The 23,480-nt window shown below is 44.6% G+C and overlaps 1 protein-coding gene across 1 annotated transcript in view; it reads right to left on the bottom strand.

Annotated features, from left to right (window-relative positions):
- Positions 1–2,679: 2,679 nt before the first annotated feature.
- Positions 2,680–23,480, bottom strand: part of LOC142777444 (uncharacterized) — a 68,285-nt gene continuing 47,484 nt past the window's right edge. Inside the window, exons 6-8 of the mRNA XM_075881867.1 lie at positions 9,129–9,201; positions 5,025–5,152; positions 2,680–2,967 (exon numbers count right to left, since the gene is read on the bottom strand). Coding sequence (XP_075737982.1) covers positions 2,913–2,967; positions 5,025–5,152; positions 9,129–9,201 — 256 coding nt within the window. The 3' untranslated portion in view covers positions 2,680–2,912. The remainder of the gene's footprint in view (positions 2,968–5,024; positions 5,153–9,128; positions 9,202–23,480) is intronic.

Raw genomic sequence — 23,480 nt, 5'->3', positions numbered from 1 at the left:
CTGAAAAGACAGGCTGCCCACAGGGAAACCACATGGTCCGGTTAACTCCACTACACGTGCGATTATGACACGTCATTCGTGCGGAAAGCGATTACCTTTCTCGAAAACCTGCGGGAATATGAAAGCGACGTTCGCAAGTTCTAGTAATAAAGGAGCACACTCACTGAGAATGCCACAGCGTTCTGAACTACCACCGCATTAAATTTTAGCAATTCCAGCGTTCTTGACTTGAAAACTTATTACTATAGTAATTGGTTTCTAAATCAACGGCGTCGAAATTGCTGAACTCTAAAAAAAAATGGCAAGTCCAACTCTTCCCCAAAATACAAATAGCTACATTGTTTTGGTATCTACCTTTATTCAAACGAAGAAGAGCATATAAACTCGTCAATAGAGATATCATGAATTGGCTGGTGGTGCACTTGTTTATAAACGCCTAGGGTAACCACAAACTGTGAGAAATAGGAGAGAGCAGATGTTTGTTATATCCATCATTACGTTACAGATGACCGCGGGAAAAGGAGAATTTCGATTACACTGCACGCCAACGTAGAGCGAGCAAGTTGTAATTAACCAGGCGTGACCGACGTGTTAGAGTATTTTCGGATTGTTCATCAGGTGCCGGAATCAAAGAGAAAGAAGGAGGTGAACAGAGAAGAGAAAATATAAGCCACAAACTTGAGGTTCAATGCGGATGTCGAGACAGTCAAGGTGAAGTGTCTTCACAACACAGAGAACAAACACTGAACTCCTCCTCTAAAAAAGCGCCTTTTACTATCACTCCCTGATATATTCCCAATAGAAAATCGCATCTAGGCGCTCATCATATGCATAGTTGTGCGAGAAACGTTGTTATCAAGGTTCTATTATGAACAAATTTGTTGCAGGGACACGAAAAGCAAGTGACACATATGTGTAAGTTCACTTTTTTTACGTACCACAAATAGCTAAAGCGAACTTACAAATCTCAAATAGCTCTATAAAGCAGTCAATGAAGATTATTTGAGGTCAATTTAGTGATTCAGGTCAACTTTAATAAAAATTGTTTCGTTCACATACTTTCAAACACAAACGTAGACTATGTCCTACATAAAGTTTCAACAGCTGAATGATTTAATCTGCCTAAAGGAAGTAGTTACACAGTGCGAATATCTCGCGATACAATGCCACAAACTTATTTGTTTCTTATCTGACTATTTTGGTGATTCGAATAGATAGTACAACACAACGAATATAACTTACCTTCAGATATGACAGTATATCGTGTCATTTATATTGATTACATAAATTCAAAGAAAAGTAATCGCACAACAGACTATCGTGTGTAACTCTGCAGTATAGAAAAAGGGAAGTTCTGAGAGCATTCTACTCGCAAGACGAGGCGTGCATCTTTCCATTAGAAATCCAGCAGGCCTAACCACCAGTTGGCGTAGCAGCCATTGACAGAAACACGCTTGTATTCGATCAGGTGCATATGTTGTACATGCAGTGAAATAAAACTTTTTCGCAGCCTCGTCTGTTTCTTCTAAGAATCACGACACAAACACAAAGTAACGCTAAACAAGATATCACTAACGGACGCGATGGCACATGCTGAATCGGCTTAACTGACATTGCAGAAGCCGAAAGAGGAGCGTGCTTGGATACATGGCCAGCGCTAAAATACTCGGGAGGAATTACGTTGGATGGTTATCGCTGCCAATATATTACGTAACGTGGTGGAAGCCATCGAAATTGCCGAACCAATGTCAACACCATACGCGTTTGTCACTTGGCGCACTACTTTTTTATCGCAGTGAGCGATGGTGTGCGCAGGCTCGACTTCAAAATTTCACTTCACTGTGGTTGATGCATGTTCGTGCATTCATTGACAAAATGACGCCGGTGAGCTGCATGGCGAAAAAAAAAACGTCTCTTTAAAGTCTGTCTCACAGCGGTATTTCAAGTTTTAGTTATATTCTTACTGAAGTCGACTTCTAATATCTGTATTACTGATGGCTAATAAGGTATATACGCAAAAAGGCAAAGTATAAATAAGACGACGCTTGTAGGAGTCTTTAGAAGTCCGTCTCATAACATGGTTTTTTGTATTGACTGAATTTCTCCTGAAAAAGGATTTTTTAATCTAGCATGCAGTCAGTTGAGATATTGTATTCTTTCATAAGATGAAATATATATTTTTTGTGGTACCTCTGTTAAGCGCCCGAAAACGAGTGTTAGAAGACGCTTGCTTCAGATTGGCCAATCATCTTCGAAACAGTTTTGTATCACTTTTGTGCTGGCTGTGGTAGTATGACGCTTTATCAGGAAAGACAAATTCCGAACGCCGGGATAAAAAATCGACAATTCCAGCTGAAATGCTTCCAGTGCAGAAATCATTTCTAGTTTAGCAATTAACTTGATAAAAAGTTGATTAACAGCAGTTTGCCCATGACTAGCTTCATTGTAACTTTAGGTGTGGCAAAGATTTTCCGTGCCACGTAGAGTTAGTTTGTGAAGGCAAGGAGGGCCCGAATGTCTGGAATTTTTATTTAAAAGTTTGTGTTTCCTGAAAAAACACCCTTCATATTGTGCAAGCATGTGCTTCACAGAAGGCGCATGGTACCAAAGCATCGCGTGAGCGTGTCAGCTCCGAGTGCCCGCGAGATAACGTATATAGTAGCGTACTCAACAAAAGCATTTTGTTATACTTGTTCATCTATTTATTTTGTGAAATCAGCAAGCGTAGAAGGGAGAAACAGCGCTGCTTAAGTGATTCGTGAAGCTTGCTCAGTGTCACGAAGACAGCCTAGAAGATGATGCATAAAGTGTCATTTCTCTTATCGTCACACGGAACGGAGCTTGTGGAGCAGAATCTCTGCGCATGTGTCTCTTTCCAATGCTCGAGCTGTGGTCAGCTGCGGACGAAGGTCTTAGAAGCGCTGCTTAAGCCGGAATACCATCACGGTGTCCTCAGCTGCCTTGACTCTGCACGACAAACAAACATAGCCTAGAGACTCACCGGGAGGCTACCTACATTCATAATTGTTTTTAAATACTGCAAGCGATTGGTGTGCTAAAAAAAACCAGCAAATGCCTCCCCCCCATTTTAGTGTGCCACTATGATGTTATATAAAGTTTTAAGTCCTAGGACTATTTTAAGATGACGAGAGACGACATAGGGGAGGGTCACGCAATTTTCGACCTTGTGATGTTTGTTCTCTAACGTGCACTGAAATCACACTGCCAAACACTATTGAGTCCGCATGAGTCGACTCATAAGTGAGTTCACCACTTTATTTATCTATGTCCACACACACACACACACACAAACACACACACACGCACACATATATATATATATATATATATATATATATATATATATATATATATATATACATATATATATATATATATATATATTTATATATATATATATATATCCCTTTTGTTGCTGCCGCGTCCCTCTCGACTTGAAAGAAGGACGCAGCAGCAACGAAGGCAGTAACGTTTATGTTAGTATAACACATCCCCTGACCAAGGGAGGACCCCTGCAAAAACTGTTGGGAAATAAATATATTTATCCTTGTTGACAACGCTCCCGTTTTGCCATATTCCATATTTTCCACGAAGACTCACTGGGCCATTGAATTAATACTCTCAGTGTATATATATATATATATATATATATATATATATATATATATATATATATATATATATATATATATATATATATATATATATATATATATATATTGTTTGTATAGCGATCACGGTGACTTGTCAAAAAATTCTCTTTGGTTATCTTTCAGTACTTTTAAGTGTGCCATGCCTCAGTAGATGCGATTGATATCTGTTTTGCCACGCATGTAGCCCTAATCTCTCGTGTCTCCTTCGCGACCTCATCATAGGTTTACTGGTTCATATGTTTCAATGATGTGATAGCTTCCTATTCATATATGCCTTGAGTTGGAGCACTTATCTTGTTACACGAGGTGATAGATAAAAATGAATTGTCATCGATATTTGATTTTGAACTCCTGACGTTTTTTTGAGATATCAGTGGCCCTTAAAAGCGGCATAAGCCTTGTTCACTTTTCATCATTCTCTGACGAAAGCCGTGCCACGGCCGAAACGTAAATCTATAAACGAACTGCTTGGTTTCTCGTACGTGTACCAGCTTCTTTTCTTGTATATATATATATATATATATATATATATATATATCATAGTGATTGTACTCATTAGTTGACTCACTCAGATTGAGCCAAGCCATGAGTCAGAGTCGGAGTGAGTCCGAAGCCTGAGTCAGTATTGTTTTGGTGAGTTTGAGTGCATGTAAGTCCAGTTAATGAAAATTTTCTTGAGGGTGAGTCCACGTTAGTTCGTGCCAGAAAAATTTTGGAGAGTCAGAGTCTGAGTGAGTCCAAACTGCAATCTTGAGTGAGTATGAGTGACTCAAACTATTTTCTGCCAACCTATGGTCATATATAATCTTCTTCAAAATCACTATCTGCCTCATCCACACTCACGCTTACACTCACGTCTACCGCCACGAATTCCACAGGAGCGTCTTTCATCCACCTTTTCAATGGTTATTTATCATGGGCGTTAATTACGTAGGTGAAGGTCATGAATACCGCCCCGCTTTCCCCGAACTCTCCCAAAAAAGTTCTTAATAAATATATTTTATCCTGGTATCTCTTTAAAAACACTGCCTTACTAATTTGCGAGCACCCATAATTCATATTCGAAGATTCTGTATCAAAAATCGCCACGAAGAGCACCGATTACGTGAGATATTGGTGTTATAGAGTCTTCTCACCAAGGTGAAAAATGCCAATTCTAGATTAACAGATTCATGTTGCGACGCACTCGGGCTCACTCAGACTTATATCGAGCGGTGAGTTTGAGTCTGAGTGAGTCCAGATAAGTTTTGCTTTGGTGAGCTGGAGTCTGAGTGTGTGCGGTTAAATAACATTTTTGTGAGATCGAAACACATTGCAGGTGGAACCTGGTGAAAACAAAAGACCACTCACTTTTGCATAAGCATCCGCTTGGCGAAAACGTTGGCCATCTGCACTTCAAGATTAAGCAGCACTGACAGCAAGGAAAACCCCAGCCATATTCCTATGTATCCTCCGAAGTACCCGAAGGCTTCCACTATCTGTCGTTCAGAAAAGGAAAAAAACAAACAAACAAAAAGTGATTTTACAAAGCGGCAAAATAAACTGGTCGTCAAGTGCTCAAAAGCACAATATCTCGCGCTTACGTCCTTGGTTGACTCACATGGCCAAAGGAGTGTCAGTTTTTCTGAAATCACTCTAATCTCACGGTTCACTGAAACTAAGTTTTGCCAAAAACTAGACTCAGGTGCTGGTAGTCCATAAATAAATTAGGGCGCTCAGTGAACACACTACATTATGACTTAGGTCGGCCAGCTCAATCATGAATTGACTCATTACCGTGCTCTCAGACTCAAATCGAGGCATGAGTCTGAGCGACTCCGGGTGAGTAATATGTTGGGGAGTTGGGTTTTGAGTTAGCTAGAATAAAGAAAATTTTATTGAGTGTGAGTTTGAGGGAGTCCGGCTGAACGAACTTTCAGTGAGTCTGAGTCCGAGTGAGTCCGAAACGCTAGATATACTTCTTGAATGAGTCAAAGTGAGTTCCACTTTTGCTTGCTGACCTATGGTCTTACCTACTCATACTTAGCATTTGTATGAGCCTTACTTCCATGGATACGCGTTTCTACTCACGTCTACATACAAGTATTCAAAAGAAGTGCTGTTCATAGGCCATTTCAATATTTATTGTTCTGAGGCATGGATTACGTAGGGCGTTGCCTTATTACCCCCTCCTCCCCGCCAACTCTTGAGGGGAAGTTCTTTAAAAATATATCTTATGTTACCATCTCTTTCAAGAAAAATATCCCTGCTGCTTGCAACCACGCATAGCTCGTATTTTAAGGTACTATCAAGAGGTGCTATAAAGAGTACTCATTGCGTGAGATATTAGAGTTAAAGGGCATTGACACCTTGCTCAACTTTAAAGGCCAACTCTAAACTAGCAGACTCGCGAGTCGAATGACTCAGAAAGCCCAGTGAGTCGGAGTGTTTCACGGTTAAGTAATAGTTCGGTCAGTTTGAGTTTCAGTGAGTCCGGTTGAACAAAGCTGTCGTGAACATGAGTCCCAGAGGGTCTGTCTCAGAATACGTTTATTGAGTCTGAGTTCGAGGGAGTCCTGAGGGCAAAATAAGTCGTGAGCGAGTCTTAGTAAGGTCGCCAGTTTTGACCAACCTATGCAGTAGGAACCATAATAAACTGATGAAAAAATATTTTGACAGATCTTAAACGGACGCCAGAAGTACATTTGGGCCACAATGTGTGCCAAAACATTGACGTGCGTGTGTGGCCTTTGCGATGAATAAAAGGGTGAAGTAAGCTTGTTTTATCGTCTTCAAGTATAACAAACAACTGGGTGAGTTGGTACAGATTCATTACCGGAGAGTCTGAATTCAAAACAGAGACACAGGGCACTAATTGATTGATAATATGTGGGGTTTAATGTCCAAAAACTACCATATGATTATGAGAGACGCCGTAGTGGAGGGCTCCGGAAATTTTGACCACCTGGGGTTCTTTAACATGCACCCAAATCTGAGCACACGGGGCTACAACATTTTCCCTCCATCGGAAATGCAGCCGCCGCAGCCGGGATTCGAGAGACACAGGGCAGAATATAACAGAAGTACTCACTTCAACCGAACTTTACCAAAAAACGTAGCTGATTTCTCTTTTTAGAAATTGGTATAACACGGAAGCGAAACGCGTCTTAACATAGGTAGTTGAGCGTATATTGTTCGTTGTTTTCCCACAAGGCTGAAGGATTGAATGCTGCAGACGCTGTTCTAGCAGAAATACGCACGAAACAAACGTACAACTATACACAAGACAATCGCGAACAACGATCACAATTCTTAATTCTTCGTGTGTAAGCAGCATGCTCTTTTCGGGAACATGGCCGTCGCAGCGAGTAAAGTGAATCATGAGTCTGATAAGCACACACGAAGGAGAAACCACGCTTCATGGAGACCCATGCTCATCGAAACGCGAGGGGCGATGACATTTAGAGAGCGCCCAACACGAGTCCTTCGCGCCATTTCGCTACTTATGACGAAAACGCACTGAAGTTGCAGAGCTCTGAGAACCACCAAACGACATATTGTTTATATAAATAGCTTGCTGTTACAACTCTTCGCAATGTAAGCTACGTGGCCTTGTGGTTAGAGCCGTGCGCGGCGGAGTGAGAGGTCACTTGTTCGACGCCCAGCGACAGAACTTTACCTTCTCTTTCTTTTTTGGCAATCGGTTGGTGTATGTTCTACAACGTCATGTCCGTGAGGAAAATACGTAAACAGTGCCGCGGTGGCCCCGGATATAAGACCTGTCCATGTTAAAAACGGAAGGAACTCTCACAAATTTCATTGCCTTCGACAATACAACTCAGACGCCTATGTCACAAATTGCTAACTCAGACGCCTATGCCACAAATTGCTTCCAACTGGGCCTGATTAGTATTCCGAGGCATTGGAACATACCTTTCGATTCCAGTCAGGGGCTAAGAGGAGTGGCCTGAAATTTAAATCTTTTTAAGAACTAGTCAAAGCAAAATTTCAATATATATGAACTTGTTCTATAGTATGAATGGCTTCACCAATATACCTCGTAATCTTGTCTGGATGGTCGAGCATAACTGTGGTAGCTGCGATATTAGCTCACAGTCCACAGTTCCTACAACGCATAACCACCAGTGTAGAAAAACCTGGACCTCTAAGGTGGACGAGAGAACGGAGGAGGAATTTTCGCAGCGGATGGTTCATCACGTGACATGCATGTGATCGAAACGTGCCGTCCTTGCTTCATCCGCTCTCCTCCACACGTGGCACGGATGGAAATGTGTCTCCGCTATTTTGATTCCTCCGTTTGACGGTCGTCTGCTCTCGATCTAGAGGATTCAGCTTCGAATCTGTCATTATTTGTCAGATTGGCGTGGCTAGAAAGCAGGCAGCTCCATGGCTTAAAAGCCACGTGTTTTATACTCGAGGACAAATTTTCTTGGCCCTGAAGGGAAAGTTACGGAGGCAGAGCTTCTGAACATGTAGCACAACGCGAAGTAGTCTGTTTCGGCACGCGTCTCGTAACGCGGAGAAAAGCGATGGGGGCGCACCATGAGCGTTTCATGCAGACGCAGACGCCGCTTAGCGTTGGAGGTGCACGTAAGAAGGCGGGCCTTTCTCATGTGTTCAAAAGTGCAAAGTCACAGCAGATAAAAGTAATACAAAATCTTACTGGTGTCAGCTGCGTCCTTTCTCAATTAGCTTCACGTAGAAAATAAAGATGGAACAAACGCACTGGATAAGCATAAGAGTCATTAGTGTGCAGGAGGATTGCGCGAGCATAGCTCTGGCTGTGTGCATGCGACGCGTCTGCTACTGCGCCATATTAAACTAATCACGTGACTATTCGGTCCATGGAGCAGCGGGATTTTACCCTCGTGAGTGAATACAACTTTAACAGCGTTCCCAAGCTCCCGGAGGCGCAGATTCTCTCATCTGCCAACCTGGCAAACGTAAACGTGGCAACATCAATGCGGTGTGGTTATTCTAAACGCGGGAGTTAGGCTTAAAGAATATGTAGTTACACAGCTCCTCTAGCGAGTTTGTGTGCGATTGTGCTCACTCACCTTAGTGTAGGTATGTGGGGATATCAGGATCACCACACTTCTCGCAGTTTGCAACGCACGTGCATATACGCAGATTCCTCGGTGCTATAACACTCGGCTTTTCTGATGATTGGTTTGGTAACCTCACCCCATTTATGCCCACAGCCCTTTCCGCGGAAGCTACAACTCACGAAGACATGAAAAAAAATCGCAAGTCATGTCTGACGCGTATGGCGCGCCAGAGAGAAGATATATATTTATCAATTAATGCAAGAGATGTCTCACCCACCCGGGTATGACATTCGTTTCTGATATAGAAGGCTTGACAAGTTAAATCTTGTACGAATGACAGGACCAAACAACGCTAAACTTGCGAGGTGCAACTTTCATGCAAACAAAAAATGTGTTTGATCCTTACCGAAAGATTGGGCTGGTACTGCAGCACTCGTTGTGTGTCAGACGAAAATTTTATTATGAAGGAGAACTTGTCTCTGCAAAGGAACCAACAGAGGTGCAATGACAGTACACTGAGATAATGTTTGAGTACATGCACAAGTAGAAGGATAGCAGTATTATATCATCATCTTATAAGCGCCTGATCAAAATCAGCATAGTTAGATCTGCTAGATCCACTAGCCATGGCAGCTCCGACTGAACTTAGTCACGTAATGCGGCTCCGGTTAAAAGATTAAAACACATATGCCTCCCACTCACACTTTTAGGGGCGAAGCCCCTTAGATTCTGGGCTTGTCTGTTATGCATTGTCCGTTGTCCGGCACAGCACATGCAAAGTACCCACTATAAAGCCCCCGCAACTTTCATGAAGAATAGAAGAGCATCTAGTATGCCACTATGCAATTCAACTTTCTGTTGATAAGTGAGATACCTGCTACAGATATTAATGCATTCTGTGCATTTTATGCTGTAGCTGATGATGATAAAGAGTGAGCACGTTCGAAACTATCCATTGTTTTTATTCTTTAAACGCGAATGCATTTCTTAGTCGCGCTATGTCAGGCATTCCTCGGAATCAGTTCACCGCCCTCTTCCATAGCAGCAGCTCTGGGTACGCGCACTTATCCTCGAACCTAACAACCAGACCATGTGGTGCGAGAGAATGTATATGAGAGGGTAGGTGCATTGCTTCGCCACCCCATCTTTCACCGTTCACTCTTTCTACTCCCTACGCCCTTGTTTCCTGTTCACTCGCCCCCCACTCTCCCCCGTTCGCTGGCTCGTCGCCTCTCAAGAACATCCGGAAGTATGTGCTCAAGACGCCGCTGTGAAACGCCAACGCCAAGCTGAGAACGATGTTTGTTTTGTTCACTTGATAATATTTTTAAACCGTTCATGCTAGCTACAAGAGCTGAAAACGCATACCGCGTTTTTCGCGACAGAAAAACCTCACGTGCGGCTAACGGTGCAGTTGGCTTCACGGTGTGAAAAAAAAAACAATAATCTTCTAACGCTGGGTTCTCACGTGCGAAACGCCATTGTGGGCGTAAAGCAATGCATTCACACTTTCTATCATTTCCTTCTTGGAAAAGGGCATTTCAATAAAATAAGTTTAATAAGCACTGTTGTGGCCAATCCTCTAAAGTGGGTATGTGCCATAATAATTAGGAATAAAATGGCATAAAACGTTTCGGCCATGGATAAAAACGAGCGCGAACGAGCTCTAACCTGCGAAAAGCTACGTCGACGCAGAAAACAAGCTCGCTCGGAAGCGAAGGCATGTCGGGTTAACGTCAATATTGGTTATGTTGCCATGCGCTGAAGTTGATTTATGTAGCAGTGTATTCCATCCTTTAGAATTGCGAAGCTGCCGAAAAGCGGCCAACAAGCCACTACTTCGGGGGAGGGAGCACGGTGTGCAGTGGCTCACCGTCTCCGCAGACAGCAAGCTACCCCGGAGGTGAGAGCTCAGAAAAAAGTGATCGATCACTCTGTGGCTTCCGTTCAGCAGCATTAGGCATTTAATGCACGGAAACGGCCAGAATAGAATCAAAGGCCAAGTGGTCAACGTCCAGATAGCCGTTCAGAAAACGGTGCAATACCTTTTTAAAAACATACCCGAGGGCGTAGATATCGACATGCACACATAGTCTAAGTATAAATCCAGAATTCCCAGAGTGTTGCTGCCACGCAACACCTAGATTGTCTTCTACTGCGTGTACTTTCCTCGTGTTATCACCAAGGTTTTCGTAGCTCGCGGTTAAGAATTACGTGCCCGTTATTAGTGTGACATAGTATTCTTGACAGGAAAGTGGTACACACCGGGTTTTCAAAAAGAAAACGCGAGCAAGTCAGATCACGATTATTGTTGCGTGGCAGAACTGTACTCGCGAAACGCACCATTATTTTTCAGAGTGTAGAGCAAAGGCTGTTAAGCAAGCCTTCGTTAAAGTTTGGCCGAGTCAAGAAACTAAACAGTCAGGCATATTAAATATACATAGGAGATTCACCCCTCAATAAATACCTGAATATAAAGAAAACGTGCATAGAGGTCCTCTTTTTTAACTTCAAGCTAGATCCCAATAAATCACTTTTATAAATATACATTTCACGAATTACAAAGCTGTAATAATGAAGGTAAGACGTAATGCACAACCGAACATACTACTTATGACAAATAAAACAGTGTAGATACTGCACACACGCGTTGTCATGCATCTATATGCGCGAATTCATGGGTTATTTGCATCCCGAGTGGTAGACCTACTTGTCTTGATTCACGTCGTGGAGATGTGTGGATATTGCTTTTTTTTCTCTATAAGAGCCTTATCACCCTTTACAGTGGCAATATACGCACAGTGTTCCCGCTAGACGAGGTTGAGATTAAAATGAAGCTCTACAGAAGGACGCCTCTGTATTCCCATTGCTGGCAATTATCCAGCAAGATAACTTTTTGTAGTTTCCCTCATTTTTCATAACAAAGTTAAATCTTTTGTAAGAATTGTACTGCAGCGTGTTCAAGAAAATACATCTTATTTAACAACACGTGCTCACACCCATGAATAGTTGGCCAACACTGTAGCTATTGTGCATGGCGGCCACTTTTTGTCTGTCAGCGCCGTCTTATAGAACGAAGTTACGAATTTTGCTTCGTGCACATGCGCTTTATGGGCGCAAACTTTTACTTACCTTTTTTGAAACCTAATTCAGTCGTATGGCAAAGATACATAGAAAAAACTGCCATTCATGCACGACAGCTAAAGATTTAGCTGACTGTACGTATTGTGTGATGTTTTTCTTCTACCAGGATGTCTTTCTGTGACGCATGTATGTGAGTATGTGGGCATGCCTGTGTGTGTGCGTGTGTGTGTGCGTGCGTGCGTTTGTGTGTGTGTATGAGTGTGTGCGTGTGTGTGTGCGTGGCGTGTGCGTGCACGTGTGTGTGTTTTACATGATCTCTAGTTTTATGAGTGACAGAGGGATGGAAATATATATTGTAAAAAAGAGAGGGAGTTTGCGGGCCAAAAGATGACCCTGCTACATGACCGGCGTCCATATACTCCAGAACAACGCATGACGAGGCCCCGACTCGTGCCCGTCTTACTATAGTATGCTGAGACTCCAGCGAGAAGCATTTGAGAAGGGCAGTCTCCGATGCTTTTCGGAAATCGGCAGAAGAAGAGGGTAAGGCGGGGGGGGGGGGGGAGGTTGTGCACACGCCTACACTATGCTAAATATGTAATTGGTTTCTCCCAGTGTGGGCACCGCCCATCCGTGTTCAGATCTAAGTGTTTGACAATAGCAGGCAGAGTAGACCAGATACTTGTAGAGTTACATGTGATGACTTCTAACTGTGTAGCACTTATGATGAAGCCAGTTTTCTCGATATGACATTAAACACAATATGAGATTCAATCATCCATGCTATATTCAAAGAAAGAATTAGCGATCATTCAAGAAATTTACAGTATTTGGAGTTCGCTGGGTCCGAACACCACCTCCCATGCAGATCGTCGACATCAAAGCTGGTTGTCATTGGCCCCATTATTTTCTCACCGCGCACCAGCAGGGATTCGCAGAGACCTGCATAGGCGCTCATTTTTAGGCTTTCAGAAGGGGGAGGGGACGACGTTTACACATTTGTGACACCAGATATCCTTTGGTCTGCACCTTTTGCCACGTTTCGGCCACCGAAAATCATGCACACGCGCAGACTACCTACGCAAAGAAAGTTTCATTTTGATGGTGGGCTTGTATTAGCAAAACAGATGCGCTAATGTAAAAGAGTAAAGAAATAATTTAACGACCTAGTATAACTATTATTAAGGTTTTTCATGTTTATAAACTGAAACACGATTGAGAGACGCCATAGGAGAAGGCTCCGAAAATTTCGACCGTCTGCGGTTCTTCAACGTGCACCTAAATCTGAGCCCACGGGCCTCAAGCATTTTCTTCTCCCTCAAAAATGCAGCCACCGCGGCGGGGATTCAATCCCGCGACCTGCTGGTCAGCAGCCGAGTGGGTTAGCCACTACATCACCGTGTCGGGTTTATAACGCCTCGTCACAGAAAAAAATGTCTGCAGATAAACACGTCTTGTTCCCTATAACCTATATAATTACCGTAAAAATTGGAGAACGTTTGTGTCAGGATGTTCAAGATGTGCCTCGCTCGCTCAGGAGTTCATTGACCACAAACGTAGCTATTTTCGGAGAGAAAGATGCAATATTTATTTCGAAGTAAAGTATATATGTCACTTATGAACTCTGTGGAAACCATAGTATCTATAAAGTAGAATAAAATGTCACATATTTATACATTTGTGACTTCACTCTAGTAGTTTCAGAGAATCTTAGTTTACTTTGTGTGGCGCAAATATTTCATACATAGAGAGTCTTCTGTGTAACGTTGGGACATCGCCATTAACTTCGACGAGAAAGGAAATTGGTCCCTCCATTCGATATACAATGCCTCTTAAATTAGGCACTATGGAAACTAAGTTCGTTCTCTGGCCACTAGGTGGTATGTTTATGAAACTTTAAATACTTGATCAGTCACAACTAAAATATCCATTGTCGTGTATAGGTCAATCTCTCACGGAATCAACCATTTGCAATGATAACGATTAGGAGACTGACTGATGTTATTTATGCTATGTGGCTATTTGTAACCGTGTTTAGCCATGATATTCGTGAGATAGTGGTATCAATAGGCTTTATTTGAAATAGGGACGCCAATCAAGGTAGCGAATAGAATAAAAAACATTTTTTTGCGCTGCAAAAGTAATGACGATGATGTTGATGATAAGTGGGGTTTAGCGTCCCAAAACCACCATATTATAGTAAGAGACGCCATAGTGGAGGGCTCAAAAAATTTCGACCGCCTGGGATTTTTTTAATGTGCGCCCAAATCGGAGCGCACAGGCCTACAGCATTTTCGCCTCCATGGAAAATGCGCTGCAAGAAAAAAATCAAGGTTCACGTCCCACTCATAATTTTTGTAGGCGTTTCTTTCTTGCGTTGGTTTAAGCGTATTCTTCATAATGCGCGAAATTCCGTGGAGGCAGGCTTTCGATAGACAGCACACCTGTACACCAGCTGTAGTTAGCAGCTCTCTGATGAGCCAGAATTCAATAAAACAGCCGTAAGTCATAGCCACGGGAGTTGTCAAATATGATGCAGTGGTCGCCCACCACTCTATGCTCCGCGAGCGTGCTCCTTTTTTACTAGAACTGGAGGACTTTCATGTTGCCGTAGTCTCTCCGTGAAGTTCTTTCTCCCCCCCCCCCCCCAAGAACGAAGCGCCACAAGCAAAACGCGGTAGGGAGTAAGCCAACTCGGGCGCGTTTCCTTCGGGCAGCCTGTCTTCTTGGCACAGAAGGGCCAGCTGCAGCAGCAATCCACCTACTACAATACACTTCAATTACAAGCCTGTCTCTACAGTTTCCCTTGGTGAATTTGGGTGCTTTGTTGAAGCTTTGTGTGGCAATAGCACAGCCTTCCCCACTGGTGGCCAGCGTATCTTCAAAAATTTCTACCAGCGTTTTCTACACAAAAACACTGATTCCTCTCACGCATTCTTCGCCTATGCCTTGCTGGCCAACAGCTGTCCTACACGGCGGCTGAAGAATTCATTGGTGTGAGGTCTGAGAAAACAGCGCGAATACAATATAATCAAATAACGAGTAACGCGACACCACGCGTTACTGAAAAATGGTAGCGTAAGTACGTTACTCATTACAACAACGAAGCTGTAACGAGTACATTACTAAATTATGAAAAAAGTAAAACGTCACGGGTAACAGCGTTACTTATAACGCACTACCACCAAGACAGCTTGTTGCCGAGCCTTGTTCGTCGGCGGCGTTCATCAAGGGAATAATCGTGGATGTGAGAATAAAAGAAGGTTTATACTAATATCGCTCATAGATGTGACAGAGCAATATAAGACATCTAGAAGCACGACCCTTTATACTAGTCGGCGACTTCAATGCAGCATTATGGACCTTTGAACCTAGCTTTGTCGTCGATGCTCCTTGTCCGCTGTCAAGGTGTACAACAGACTAACAATGATAACTGTGACGAAACAATGTAAACACTTTAAAATACTAATTCTTTTTATTAGTTGGTGACTTCAATGTAGACAATATGGACCTTAATACCTACCTTTGTCACCGACTTTCTCCGTCTACTGTCAAGTTTTACAACAGACAAACAATTAAAATTGTGACAAAACAATGTAATACAGCTACAAGTAGAAATTCTTCATACTAGTTGGTGACTTCAATGTAGACAATAATAGAACTTAGGACCTAGCTTTCTCGTCGACTTTCACTGTCCCCTATCAAGATTTACAACAGAAAAACAATGATAAGTGTGACGAGACAATGTCCAACACCTTCTTTATACTAGTCGGTGACTTCAACGTTGACAACATGGACCTTATGACCTATCTTTGTCGTCTACTTTCACTGTCCGCTGTCAAGGTTCAAAGCACACAAACAATTTTAATTTTGACGAAACAATGTAAAACGCCTACAAGTACAAATTCTCCGTACTAGTCGGGGACTTCAACGCAGACAATATAAACTTTAGTACCTAGCTTTGTCGCCAACTTTCACTGTCCGCTGTGAAAGTTTACCAAAGACAAACAATTATAATTGTGACAAAACAATGTAAAACACCTACAAGTACAAATTCTCTATTGTAGATGGTGACCTAAATGTAGATAATATGGATCTTAGAGCCAACTTTAGCATCGACCCTTTATTACACTTTATACCACTCAATTTACATTATATGCGGAAGCTCTCGGATAAATTATGTGAGACACAAAAAGGTTTAAAAGTACAGTAATATCAATTATATTTGTGACGAAGCAATATAAAACACCTACGAGCGAAAATCCTTCATCCTAGTCGGCGACTTCAACATTGACATGACATTTAATGGCTCTTTATGTCACTCACTCTACATTACAAAGGCCAGCGTATAGTTACTCACCCACCCGATACCCAGAGCTTCACCTAGTTTTTGTTATTAACTGCGTGGAGCCGCGTGGGTTTCTTTAATGTACAAATGCGATTGAAATAAATTTCCGCATGATCTCCACGTTGTGATTCGCTGTGATTTTTTTGTGTATGGAAAACAAAATTAAAAAAAAGAACTTTCATGACACTCGAACAGCTGGTATTTACAGTTGTGCATGACAACTCATTCTAAATTTTTCCGCCTCCTTTTTCATTGTGCCGAATCCTCTTTCTACTGTCCGAGATGGTCAACATCTGATGTGCACTCGCAAACATCCCTACCTTTTGTAGCTTCTCTGTTTCTGTAATGAGACTGTGCCATTCTTCAAATGTGGATCAGCTGGTACTGTCTACATGATCCATCAACGAAGTCGTTATTTTCATCTCTCTGTCAGCAGCATAAGAAAGGGCTACAGTCTTTTCATTCACGTATGCACGAGCGCTGTTGAAGTGCTATGTTTTTGTGGTGTTAGCTTCAAGATAGGCTGAGAGACACATTTCTTTCCAAAAATTTTTGAGATGTTGTCCTTTCGGGAAAAAAAGGAGGGGGGCGAGCTGAGCTTAACGTCTGAGTACTTGACCTGCCACTTTTCTCTCCTTTCTCTCTTTCCTTCTCTTCATGTTTTCTTTTCTTCTTTCCTTTTTTAATTATGTCTCTCCTTCCTTCTTTCTATTTTCCCTTTCTTTCTTTTTTTATTTCACTTATTCTTTCATTTCTTATTTCTTTTATTGTTTCTCTTTTTTGTTTCTTCGTTTTTTTCTTCCTCTTCTCTTTCCTTTTTTCTTTCTCTCTTTTTGCTTCCTTTACTTTTTTCTTCATTTTTTTTTCTTTCCGACGCATGCCACCATGCTCCCTCCTTACTTCTTCTTTCTTCCAATCCGTGAATTGGATCTTGTGAACGCGCTAAGCCCATAAAATATCCAGTAATTATTTCACATTTAGGCGACAATGAAATGTAGCAACTTTAAGTGGCAAGTGATCTCAATAAAACGTCACACTGTCGTATAAGAAATGACTCGTCGCTGACAAGTTCATTATCAAGAAAGCATCAGTTATTAAAAAAAGTCACACCTTTGCTGCAAAGGCTAACCGATGAATGCGATTGCAACAAATTGTAAGGTCACACGCGTTTCTCACGCGAAAATGGCACATGAACTGAACTAACAGGTACAGATGAATGCGATTAACCTTCTCAGTTGTTACTTCGCTGTGTGTGAAAAACGCGCCCTTTTCGCAAACAGAGACAGTGCAACGATTTCAGAGACCTTTTTTTGCCCGGTAACCAGAACAGAATCGTATTGGTGAAAGTTCTAGGCCAGCCAAGACGTACGATCCCCCCACACCCCACCACGAAATAAAGACACGCGAGTTAGCATCCACCCTCCTCTTCTCCGCGGGGCAAAGTACGCGTCGAAGATGAGAGTGCACATCGCCACTTCATAGCGATGTGGCAACGCACACTGATTGCGCCATCTTGCCATTTTTCTGTAATGCTGAAAACATCATAGCCCCCCCCCCCCCCCCCGGATGTCCGTCTTTGGCGGAAAGTGGTAGATATAAATAGCTTGCCGTTTTAACGTTAAAGACGTGCTCCTCCGTGGCTCAGTATTTAACGCCTCGCACCCATTGTTTAGAGGTCTCACGGTCTATTACACGTGCCAGAGTCTTTTTGTGGATTATTTTGTTCTTGCGTTTTTATATATATAGATACGCATACGTGTACATATACAGAAAGTGACGCCGACGCCAACATCAATTCCGACACCGGCGGCAAAATCTAGCCGAGAGTATCCATACAAATGCTATCGCAATAAAAACGATGCATATAACTATGTGCACGTGACCAGTGAACTTTCGAGAGCCACATTTTCGTGCTATATAACTATCACCAGGTTGTTTTGCGTACAATGTCAAAATCTGCAAGTTATGTATATAGACACAGCATTGCTTGAAATTGAACTCTCACTGAGTTGTGTTTATTAATCTACCCAACCGAAAAATATTGTTACGGGGAGAACAACTACACGGAAGAGAGAAAGCACTGTATTTGCAATATTTAAAGGTAGGTACGACACCCCAGAGATGCTAGGATCTCGTGCGCCGAATCCGCTTCTTCTTCATCGATGCGTCTACGACGGGGCGGAGCCATGCCCACCTCCCTCGTAATATCACCCCCGGCGGACGAAGCGCCGTCACGGCGCCGCTAAGTCAATCAGGACTGGCAGTGTAGTAGTGTTTTAGTTGCGACACATGAACAACATCAGTAGGTGGTGTGACAGAAGATGAGTGTGGTTACACGGGAGTGATGCGGTAGTCGACGTCAGTGACCTTGCGGAGAACTTTGTAGGGCCCGGTGTATTGTGGAAGGAGCTTCCCGCACAAGCCTTCACGCCGATGCGGCGTCCAAAGTAGAACGAGGAAGTCAGCAGGGTAGTCAACATCGCGGTGTCAGTCATAGTAGCGGACTTTTTGTGAGGCGTTAGAAGCACTGAGCATAGTGTGCGCAATTTGGCGAGCGACGCGGGCTCGAGAAGCAACGTCCTGAGCATACAACGTTGGTTTGGTAGTATCAGAAGGAAGTAGTGTGTCGAATTGCAAGGCATGGTGGCGGCCGTACAGAAGAAAGAACGGAGAATAGCTGGCGGTGTCATGCCTTGATGAATTGTACGCAAACGTAACGTAGGGGAGCATTGCGTCCCAGTCACGGCGATCAGCAGAGACGTACATGGCCTACATATCTGTAAGAGTTCGGTTGACGCACTCTGTGAGACCGTTGGTCTGAGGATGGTAGGCAGTAGTAAGGTGATGTTCGGTAGAGCAGCTACGGAGGATGTCGTCGATAACTTTTGCGATGAAGCAGCGGCCACGATCCGTCAGAAGCTGGCATGGGGCCCCATGCCGCAGAATGTCGTCATTCAGTAGAAAGTCTGCGACGTCTGTAGCGTAGCTACTTGGCAAGGCACGAGTTACAGCATATCTGGTCGCATAGTCAGTTGCGACAGTGATCCCTTTGTGGCCTGACATGGACGTTGGGAAAGGTCCGAGCAAGTCGAGGCCAACGTGGAATAATGGTTCCGGGGGAATGTCGATACGTTGGAGCAGGCCAGCCCTACGGAAAGCAGGACGTTTGCGACGCTGGCAGCGCTCGCAAGCAGCGACATAGCGGCGCACAAATTTATACAGGCCAGGCCAAAAAACCATTGCCGCACGCGGGGATAGGTGCGTGAAAAACCCAGGTGTCCTGCCGTCGGAGCGTCATGCAGATGTTGAAGAATGGTGGCACGCAGGTATCGGGGAATAACTAAAAAAAGTCCTTGGCCATCAGGCTTCATGTTGCAGTGGTACAGAATTTCGTTGTGGAGGACATATCGATGAAGCGAAAGGTCAGAATGTCTTGAAGATACTCGCTCAATGACCGTCTTGAGGGTTGCGTCCTGGCGCTGCTCTGTACCGATGTAGCGCAAATCGGATATGGCGAGCACACAAAAATCGCTCTCATGGACGGCGATGCTAACAGGGTCCAACGGATAACGCGAGAGACAATCGGAATCTTTGTGTAATCTGCCAGACTTATAAATTGCGTCGAAGTTATACTCCTGGAGACGTGGAGCCCAGTGACCTTGGCGACCAGTTGGGTCCTTGAGCGACGACAACCAACAGAGCGTGGTTGTTCATACTAATTGAAAACTCCCGGCCATACAAGTAGGCGCGAAATTTCGCTACAGCCCAGACCAACGCAAGACACTCGCACTCCGTTATCGAATGGTTTCGCTCAGATGTGGAGAGAAGGCGGCTGGCGTACGCAATAACACGCGTTTGGCCCCCTTGGTGTTGAGCGAGGACGGCGCCGATGCCGTGAGCACTGGCGTCTGTGCGAACTTCAGTCATCGCGGACGGGTCGAAGTGAGCCAATATTGGTGGTGAAGTGAGCAGCTGGATCAGCGTGGAAAACGCAGCTACTTGGTCTTGGCCCCACGAGAAGGGCGCATTCTTTTTGAGAAGATCAGTGAGTGGTCGTGCAATTGTAGCGAAATCACGTATAAAACGTCGCAAGTACGAGCATAAGCCCACGAATCAACAAACATCTTCGGTAGCAGAAGGCATAGGAAAGTTCTTGACAGCGATAATCTTGTCAGGGTCAGGTTAGACGCCAGCAGCACTTACACGATGACCCAGGACCGTGATTTTTTGTCGGCCGAAATCGCACTTTTTCGAGTTCAGCTGGAGTCCCGCTCAACGAAAACCGGCTAGAATGGTCGACAAACGAGCTAGGTGGCTTTCATATGTTGGGGGAAAACAATCACATCGTCAAGGTAGCAATGGCAAATGGACCATTTATAACCACGGAGGAGAGAGTCCATCATGCGTTCGAACGTTGCCGGGGCGTTGCACAGCGCAATAGGCCTAACCTTGAACTGATAAAAGCCGTCCTCTGCGACAAAGGCCGTTTTTTCGCGGTCTAAGTCATCGACAAAAATTTGCCAATAGCCCGAACGCAGATCTATAGATTAGAAGTATCGCGCGTCATGAAGGCAGTCAAGGGCGTCGTCGATTCGTGGCAGCGGATATACGTCTTTGCGGGTTATCTTGTTCAAGGCATGGTAGTCAACGCAAAATTTCCAACTGCCATCCTTCTTTTTGCTAAAACAACAGGTGACGCCCATGTACTTGAAGAGGCCTCTATGACTCCTTTGGAGAGCATCTTCTCGACTTCTCGTTGCATTACCTTCCATTCGGACTGGGAAACACAATATGGTCGCCATCTAACAGGACTAGCATCGCCGGTATGTATTTGATGACGCACGACGGACGTTGGACCTAAAGGGCTGTCATTGATGTCGAAAATATCTGGGTAGGTGGTCAGAACGTGGTGGAGTTGCGCAGCCTGACAGGGCAGAAGATCACGGGCAATCATCATCGTGATTTCATCGGAAGGTGCGTTTGCTCGGCGGGCTGAAACAGGGGACGAGCAGTCTTCAGGGTCTAATGCCACGATGTTACATGCATCAAGTGGGGAAACATGGCCTAATGAAATGCCTTGCGGGAGAACTTGGGTCAAACTACTAAAGTTGAGAAGCGGAAGCTGAACGTAGTTGTCCGCGATAGTCACGATGGTATGCGGCAAAGCAACGCTTCGCTCCAAGAGCACATCCACTAATGGAGACACGATGTAGTCACCGTCAGGAAGAGCTGGTGATATCGTTAAGGCCACAAACGTGGTGGCTTGCGGTGACAGCCGAACATAATCAACAGCGCACAAGCGGTGTGACGGTGAGGACGGAACGGCCCCAAGTCGAGGCAGTTCAAGTAGGAAAACGCAGGTTGCACAGTCGATGAGAGCGGAATGAGTGGACAAGAAATCCAATCCAAGAATCAGGTCATTAGGGCCCTCCTCAATGACTGCAAACAGAACAGATGTGAGGTAATCGGTGATTGTGATACGTGCTGTGCACATTCCTGTGAAGGCAATACTTCTTCCGTCGGTGACACGAATAATGCCAGAAGCAGCCGGTGTAAGAACTTCCTTCACGCGGCGACGAAGTCGGGCACTCATCACAGAAATATGCGCCCTGTCTCAATAGGCGCAGAAAAAGTCAGACCGTCAACGTCTACGTCGATCAAATTTCGTCGTGTCGGCAGTACAAGGAGAGAATTCGAGGTCGGTATCGAAGATGCAGCTTCACCTCTAAGAGTTGCACGGCTTAGTTTCCCTGATGAGAATTGAGCAGAGAGGTCGGGCGTTGTCGTATAGGAGAAGGGGCAATGGGTGACGTGCAGGCGGCGAACGAGAGTGATGACGTCGAGGCGACGGTGAGCGGCTGTGCTGCGTATCAGGGGATCGAAGGGTGGAAAGTGGGGGTAGCTGTCGGGGATTGGTGCAGGAGGCTGGGAAAAAAGCGGTAGCTGTCGGCGCGGCGAGCAGTGTTATACTGCGTTCGGGACGAAGACCAATGGTTGCAGCAATACCGTGCGACGTGCCCTATGCGGTGGCAGTTAGAGCAGATCGCCCGATCATCCGCTGTTCGCCATTCTGCCGGATTGCGAGAGCGTGGAAAAGGCCGTTCCTGGGGCAGTGACCTGGGGCGAGGTGGTACCTTGAACGGAAGCCAATTGGTCGAGACTGAGCAACGGCGCAGACATCGATGCCCAAATTGATGAGTTCTTCCCGCACAATCGACTGTACTGAGCAAACCTGAGGTACTTATGAATAGACGTGGCCGTTGCTGAGAAGAGCAGGTGTAATTGCTTTGATTTTCCGCCGGATGGTTCGCGTAATTTCAGACGCCGGTGAAGACTGCCGATGAGAGGTCAGTGCATCTTCGCAGGAGGACGTCGCAGCGGTGTTCGGTAGTTGAGTGAATGATATTCAAATACGCCTGCTTTTGGACTGTTCAAAACGCCGGCATTCCTGAATAATTTCCTCGACGGTCGCGTTGTTCCGGCACATTAGCAGGTTGAACGCATCGTCCGCTATCCATTTGAGGACGTTGCCAACCTTATCTGACTCCGACATGTCGTTGTCGACTTTACGACATAGAGTCACCACGCCCTGTATATACGAGGTATACGGCTCTGTGGACGTCTGAGCACGCATAGACAACTCCTTCATTGCAGCTGCCTTTCGACCGATGGGCTTCCCAAATAAGTCGCGAAGCTTCTCCTTGAATGTGTCCCAACTGCCGATCTCCTCCTCATGGTTCTCGTACCATATTTTGGCCATGCCTTTCGGGTAAAACAGCATGTTGGCCAGCATGTGAGTCGGGTCATACCGGTTGAGCGCACTGGTACGTTCGTAGTCAGCTATCCAGTCATCAACATCAACTTCGTCCGTACCGCATAACGTTCCTGGATGTTTCGGATGCATCAGTACGTACGTGGGTTGGGGTGGGGCTTGTGGAGGCGTTGCTGTGGATGATGCAGGCGTCGCCGAGGCCGATGGAGAGGTGGCCGTGGGATCAGTCTCGTGTTCCATCACGGAAACTTCGATTTGACGACCACTGCGGAGCTCTGTTGTATGGCGCTTTGTTACCCCGCACGTCCACGAATTTGTTACGGGGATTACAAATACACGGAAGAGAGAAAGCAGTGTATTTGCAATATTTTCAGGTAGGTGTGATACCCCAGGGCTGCTAGGATCTCGTGCACCGAATCCGCTTCTTCTTCATCAATGCGTCTACGACGGAGTGCACCCATGCCCACTGCCTCGTAATAATATCACTAAAGCGGCAATGAATTGCCAGAAAATGAAATGTTGTAGAAAAAATAAGCAGACGGGGCCCTGCGCGA

This window comes from Rhipicephalus microplus, chromosome X (assembly GCF_043290135.1).
Source record: "Rhipicephalus microplus isolate Deutch F79 chromosome X, USDA_Rmic, whole genome shotgun sequence".
NCBI lineage: Eukaryota > Metazoa > Arthropoda > Arachnida > Ixodida > Ixodidae > Rhipicephalus > Rhipicephalus microplus.
The sequence above is the reverse complement of the archived record's forward strand: the minus strand, read 5'-3'. Positions and strand labels throughout refer to the sequence as shown.